This window comes from Aptenodytes patagonicus, chromosome 12, assembly GCF_965638725.1.
Source record: "Aptenodytes patagonicus chromosome 12, bAptPat1.pri.cur, whole genome shotgun sequence".
NCBI classification, from domain to species: Eukaryota; Metazoa; Chordata; class Aves; order Sphenisciformes; family Spheniscidae; genus Aptenodytes; species Aptenodytes patagonicus.
The window spans coordinates 7,296,261-7,303,122 of NC_134960.1; the positions used below are offsets into that span (position 1 = coordinate 7,296,261).

The 6,862-nt window shown below is 62.5% G+C and overlaps 1 protein-coding gene across 1 annotated transcript; it reads left to right on the plus strand.

The window, feature by feature from the left end:
- The first annotated feature begins 457 nt into the window (after positions 1–457).
- Positions 458–6,371, plus strand: GM2A (ganglioside GM2 activator). The gene is made up of 4 exons (XM_076350154.1): positions 458–760; positions 3,409–3,561; positions 4,438–4,620; positions 4,742–6,371. Exons 1-4 carry the CDS (start codon positions 644–646, stop codon positions 4,895–4,897), a joined length of 609 nt encoding a protein of 202 aa, XP_076206269.1. The 5' UTR covers positions 458–643; the 3' UTR covers positions 4,898–6,371.
- The last annotated feature ends 491 nt before the right edge of the window (positions 6,372–6,862 follow it).

Below are 6,862 nucleotides of genomic sequence, written 5' to 3' on the forward strand. Positions count from 1 at the left end.
CGAGCGCGGCGGGGGCGCGGGGGTCCCGGCTGCCTGCCCGGGGTGGGTTCCCACCCTTTGCACGCCCGCGGACGTCTCGGCCAGCCTGAGCGGGCCTGGGTTGGGGGGCGAGCGGTGGGGAGATGGTCTGGTCTCACCCACCGAAGTCGGGTGGAGCGGGTGCCCGGCGTGGTGGGTGCAGCCCGGCACCCCACTCCGGTGCCCCCCCCCTCCCCTCCCCCGCTCCCCGTGCCGGCAGAGGGCAGGCCCTGGGTGCCTGGGAAAGCGCAGCTTCCCGTCCCAGCATCCCTGCGACTCCAGTCCTGCGCTTGACAGCAAAACCACGCAGGGGGAAATATAAAAAAAAAAAAAAGAAAAAAAAAAAAAGAAAAAAAAAGAAAAAAAAAAAAGAGGAGGGGAAAATCTCTGCGCGTACATACGGGGAGGGAGGGGAATCGGGAGATGGGCCGGGCGCGGAGCTAGCAGGGCGCAGTCCCAGTCTCGCCGCTGCCAGCCCCGTCCCGGCGGGCGCCGCGCTGCGGGAAGCCCCGCTCAGGAAGCCAGCGGCCGCCTCGCTGCCTCGGCTCTTGCTTTGCTCTCCCTGGCACGTTTCCCCGCCGGCCGCCCCAGCTTTCCGCACAGATCCTGCCTCGCTGCCGGAGGGATGCTGGGAGCGGGGCTGGCGCTGGCGCTCTGCGCCCTGCAGCTCTGCCCGGCCGCGCTCGGCGGGTCGCACCCGCAGCTGCTGGTGGAGCGGAGCGGCTCCCGGAGGCTGAGCAAGGTGAGAGACTCCAAACCCTTCACCCCGCGCCAATTTGGGCAAGGAAGGGGCCGAGGGGGCTGGCTGGGGGCTCGGCGGAGGGAGCAGCCCGAGCGGTGCAGGTGGGTAGGAAAGCTTTCGCCATCCGGCTGGGTTTCGCAAGAGATCAAAAGCATTTTCTGTCCCAGAAGGACGAGTGCGAGGTCTGATTCTGGGCCCGTGTCTGCGGCTGGGCTGGGGGGGAGTGGGATCCCATAGACCTGACGGCGTTGGGGGAGCACGGCTGCGGGTTCGGGTTCAGCCTCCAAGCAGGAGGGGATTTCGGTTTTGACAAACCGTTTCGGGCCAAAAAGCCCAGCGGCCTCCCTTCCTTCGGCTGAGCTTTCCCTGCAGCCTCCCAGCACCTCGGCTTTCGTTCCTCCCGTTCGCTGGCATTTTCCAGCTCACCAGCTCAGGCTGCTGCCTCCTCGTTCCCATGCAGCCCTGGGCCGGGCTCATCAACACGCGCTGATTAAGATACGGCTGATTAAGATGCGTGACTTTCACGTGGTCTGGAGGGGAATATCTCTATTTTTTTCCAGGAAAGCTGATGTTGCCCCAGGGAAGGGGGAGCCGGTTAGGAAGGCTGGAGGGGGCTCTGCGGGGCAGTAGAGGGTCTGCGGCCCAGCAATATGCAGCCACACACTGATGTTTAGCTCCCATGGGGCCTCTTCGCCAGCAGACCCATGGGAGAGGGGCTCTCAGCTCTTGCTAAAAGTCAGGGCGCAGCCTGCCCCTTGCCCTGGCTTGCCCTGAGCCCCGTGTCCTACCCTGCACCCTGGGCAGCTCCCAGCTGGCGAGCGGGACGGCGGGACGGGCTGCTCGCCTGCGTGGGCAGCGCTGCCCGCTGGGGCTGCCGGCTGGCACCAGGTAATACAGCCTCCACCGGTTCTGCGGCTGCTGAGCAGGCAGGGAGAGCCCCGCGCCCCGGGCACGGGGACACGGGCTGCCCCGGCCAAACCTGCTCGGGGTGTGCAGCCCAGGTGTCCTTCTGCCTCCCTGCCAGGAAAAGACCTGCAATTAGGCTGGAGCCTGCTTGGGGAGGGAGCTGGGGCTGGCCTCTCGCCACTGGCTTGCAACAGGTTTCAGGGGTGGCTGTTGCAGTCGAGTGCCGCCATCCCCCTGCCTTTGAACTTGGATTGTGGGACCAGAGGGCTCCGGTGCCGTTGCTAGCCCGTGGCTCTGCTGGTGGTGGCCGGGGAGGCTGGTGGGACTCGGAGGAAACAGGGGAGATCTCCCAGCATGGCTCCCAGCCCAGCCAGGACACATGAGCGATGTCCCCCTGTCCGGGTGACATCCTCTGTGTGTGGATTTTCATTATCCCACGGGACAGCACTGCTTCCCTGGCTCATTTGGACTGAACCAGCTCAGGATCAGGTCCCTGGGGTGTATCAGGCAGGGGATGAGCCCGGCTCATCTGCCGCTCGAGCATGAGCAGAGATGGAAATGTTAAGCCAGAGATGGAACGGTTTAAAATGCAACGCGTGAGTGCGATTCCCGCTCCTGTGCGGGACCAGGTGGCCGGAGCCGGTGGATGAGGGCTTGCAACAGCCGGTCTGGTCCTGCCTGAGCCAGGAGGCTGTGCCGGCCTCACAGCCCCCCCAGGGTACAGCATCCCCCCGGCCAGCGCAGCCACCGCCGCCCTGGCCTGGTCCCCGCTTGCTCTCTCGCCTTTGCTTTCACACACCTTGCTCAGTGCCGTTGGCACTGGTGTGAAGGATGCTTCTTGCCTTGTTCACATGCAAAGTGTTCGAAGGCTGAGCTGAGGCAAGTTTGGAAATTGCAGCCTGGGAACCCTCTTTGGGTGTTGTCGTGGTTTAACCTCAGTCGGCAACTGAGCACCACACAGTTGCTCGCTCGCTGTCCCCCCCCCGGTGGGATGGGGGAGAGAATCGGAAGAGTGAAAGTGAGAAAACTCGTGGGTTGAGGTGAAAACAGTTTAATAATTGAAATAAAATAAAATACTACTACTACTAATAGTAATAATAATAATAATAATAATATACAAAGCAAGCGATGCACAATGCAATTGCTCACCACCCGCTGACCGATGCCCAGCCAGTCCCCGAGCAGTGGCCCCCCCGGCCAGCTTTCCCCCAGTTTCTATACTGAGCATGACGTCCCATGGTATGGAATGTCCCTTTGGCCAGTTGGGGTCAGCTGTCCTGGCTGTGCCCCCTCCCAGCTTCTTGTGCACCCCCAGCCTGCTCAGTCGGTAGAGCATGAGAAGCTGAAAAGTCCTTGGCTAGTGTAAGCACCGCTTAGCAACAACTAAAACATCAGTGCGTTATCAACATTATTCTCATCCTAAATCCAAAACACAGCACTGTACCAGCTACTAGGAAGAAAATTAACTCTATCCCAGCCAAAACCAGGACAGGTGTAACGTACATGCAGGGGGGCCGGACGGAGAGTTTCTGCAGTGCCCTCAGGCTCGGAGAGCTGGGAGTACAAGAAATGCAGAGGGAAATATTTATTTGGCATTTGAAGAGGGGCTGAAGGTCATTTTCTGTCTGTGTTTGTGAGCAGATGTTTGGGGGGGGTCGGGGGTCCAGCACTGGGGAAACCTCCTGCAAACCCAGGGCAAGGCTCGCCCTGGCTCTAACTCCTCCTGTCCCTTGGTGCCACAGGTTGGTGGCTTTGCCTGGGAGAACTGTGGTGACAGGATGGACCCCGTGGTGCTGCAGAGCCTCTCCGTGGCGCCTGACCCCATCAGCATCCCAGGGAGCCTGCGCGTCAGCGCGGCCGTCAGCAGCAGCAAGACCATGGCCTCCCCTCTGAAGGTACGTGCCGGAGATGCCTCCACAGGATGAGGGAGGGCAGAGCTTCCCGAAACCACCAGCAGCTGGGAAATGCCCAGCAGCGGGTATGGGAATGAGCAGCCCTTGATGGAACGAGGCACGGAGCGATGCAGGGCTGAGCGCACCAGGCTCTGTAAGCCGGAATGGGGCGATGGGCATGGGGAGACCCGCGGTGGGAGCAGACAGCCCAGTGGGAAGCTCCCAACCTTGTCCCAGTGGGAGAAACCACATGAGCTGTGTCGTGTCCTGGGGATGTAATGACTCAGGGAGGGCAATGAAACTCCAGGTGCCCTGGGTGTTCCTGACGGTTGGTGCAGCACTCGTTTTTCAGCTGCCAGACCCAGCTGCTCCCTCCAGGGACATGCCATGGCACCACCGCAGGAGCCTCGAGCTCGCCCGGCCATGCTGCACCACTTTTGAGGGACTTTTTGGGATGAGACCGAACATGTCTCTCTGCCCAAGGTGTATGGGCTGTCTTGAGCAACTCCACGGTGCCTGTTTGGGGCTGGGGCTGTGGGGAGCGTGCCGGGAGAGCATGGAGGCAGAGCTGTGGGACAGGAGCTGCTGAGCAGTTTTGGAACAGGGCACCGAGGAGAGGGGAAGGAGCAGGTGCGTGGGGTGCTGGGAGGTGTTTTCTCAAGGGGTCAAGCTGAGGTTGGAGGAAGAGAAACCTGCAGGCAGAGAGGAACCAAAAGCAGGAGGGGGAGGCAGGAGGGCATGTGGTGGCCCCATGGACAACCCAAAGAATTGCATGAGCAGGAGCTGAGGGAGATGGCTGGGGAGGGAGGGGGTGGGACAGGCTGGAGGAGCTGTGGGCACCCGTGCTGGCTGTACTGGTGCCGGACACCTTCCCTGCAGGCGGTGCTGGTGGTGGAGAAGGCGCTGGGTGACCTCTGGATCCAGCTGCCCTGCATCGACGAGCTGGGCAGCTGCACCTACGATGATGTCTGCACCATCCTCGACAACCTCATCCCACCTGGCACGACCTGCCCGGAGCCCCTGCTTACCTACGGCATCCCCTGCCACTGCCCCTTCAAAGCGGTACGCCTGAACCCCCCAGCTGGCATGATGCTGGCAGTGCTGCCAGGTACCACTGTGCCCTTTGGCGTGGGGCTGGGGGGGTTTGGCTGGCGTCTTGCCTACATGTCCCCTCTCTCTGCAGGGCTCCTACTCCCTGCCAGCCAGCGACTTCGTCCTGCCTGATGTGGAGCTGCCTGCCTGGATGACCAACGGCAACTACCGCGTCCGGGTGGCCGTCAGCAGCAGCGGGGAGGAGCTCGCCTGCGTCAAGCTGGCCTTCTCCCTGCAGTCCCAGTGAGGAGTGGGGGGGGCCGTCCCTCCTCTCCCCACCACCTTGGTCCTTTGTCCCATCCCATCCAGTTGCACCCCATCACATCCCAACCTGTCCCTGCGAGCTGCATTCCTCCTGCTGCCAGGAGGAGGCAGCCCCCATACCCCCGCTTGGTGCCCCTCTCCCCTGCTAAACACAGAAAGGCCCCTCCAGCTGTCCCGCTGTCCCCAGCCCCATCACCAGGGTGTCCCCTGCCCTGGACAGGGTGGCCGTGGAGCTAACCCCAGCCTTTCAGCGTGACCTGGGGGTAGTTATTTTTTACCCAGTTTCTCTTTTTTTCTCTTAATCCCATCCAGGGTATTTTAGACAAAAACATTCCAGGGAAAAGCAATATTTCTTGGAGCACTCCATGGGGCGAGGGAGCGTTTGGGAGTGCTGGGGCAGGCTGAAGGGATGCAGGATTAGTTGCGGAGGGTGTCCCTGCTTGCCCCCACCACCTCCAGCCGGAGCACAGGGCTGTTTTGCAGAAGTGTCCCCAAAGTGGCCACAGGAGACCTGTCCCCCCATGGCAGCTCTGGGTCTGCCTTTGGCGCATCCCTGTCCTGCGCATGGGACCAGCTCGGTGGCATGAGGCACCGGTGAGGGCACCTCCCTGTGTCCCTGCTGCGACAACCATCACAAGCACAACAGGACTGAAACTGCCCAACCCCCCGACTGACGTTTCCACTCGCGAAGGACCAAGCGCGTGGTGCTGCTCCCAGCAGCAGGAGAGGTGGCTGGACATGGGCTGCGCTCGCTCTGGGGGGACACACGGCTGTGACGGCGAGCTGGGGCACAGCCTGGCCGAGGACAAGTCCCACTCATCTCATTTTGCCACTGGGACCGAGCCGAGGCAGGACGCTGCACTGGGGACCATCCTTCCCATGCACTGGCAGAGGCACCCCCACCACGTGGAGCAGCACCCCGGTCATGGGGTGGACTGGGAGATGACCATGAAGACCAGCAGGCTGGGTTCTATTTGGGGGCCCTGAAGTCCATCTCCCGGTCGTGGCTGGGGGCCGAGGTGTGGGCAGGTAGTATCCTTCCTGCCTGCTGCTCTAGGCAGGGCGTATGTCTGACACCACCCACCTATGCCAGGTCCCCGCAGGGTGCAGGTGACCCACCAGCCCCCCGCATCCCTCGCTTCCTCACCGTCCCTGCCTGCTCACATTATTTAGCCTCTCTGTAGGGCTGGTCTTCCTCCAAGCACTTTATACGCCTTAACTACTGCTGGGCTGCCCCGGCGGGAGGTCCTCTGCCACGCAGACGTGCCCCCACCACCTCTCTGTGCCCTCGACTTGCTCCGTTTCATCCTGCTGCTGGGTCCGACCCAGGTGTGTTTTGCTTGGAGAAGCACTAACCCTCTCATCCCGCTCGCCGCTGCCACACAGCGCCCATGCCAGGGAGGCATCCTCCTTTTGGGCAGGTACTGCAGGTTCTTAATAAATCTTTTTACCAGGAATTGGAGCTGGTGCCTCTTGGTGCTGGGGGTGACCTGGGGGTGACATTTGTTTCCCTTGAAATAGCGAGGCCGTGGTTTTGAGCTGGGGGAAGCGAAAGTGGTGTTGGGGCTGGGGTGGGGGCAGCGGTGGAGGATGCCGCGGCCGTAAGAGCTGAGTGCGAGCAGCCCCGAGGCCGGCTCCTGTGCAAGGGGCACAGCGGGGATCTGCAGGCGCTGCTTTCGGGCACGGGGACACAGCCCCCCCACCCTCGGGGGGCACAGCCCACGCTGGGGGTCTCCGGGGGCGTCGCTTGTCCCGGCGACCATCTATCTCCCTGACACCTGCCAGCCCGCCTTGCTCTGCAGGCCTTGCCGAAGGAATGGCCCTTCTGGGGGGGATGCTCCTCGTTGCCCACGCGTGGAGGGGTTCAGCGCTCAGCCGTGCCCGCGTTTGCCCCACTCGTGGCAGCGGGACACCCCCCCCCCCCCCGCAGCCCGCCCGCGGCCACCGC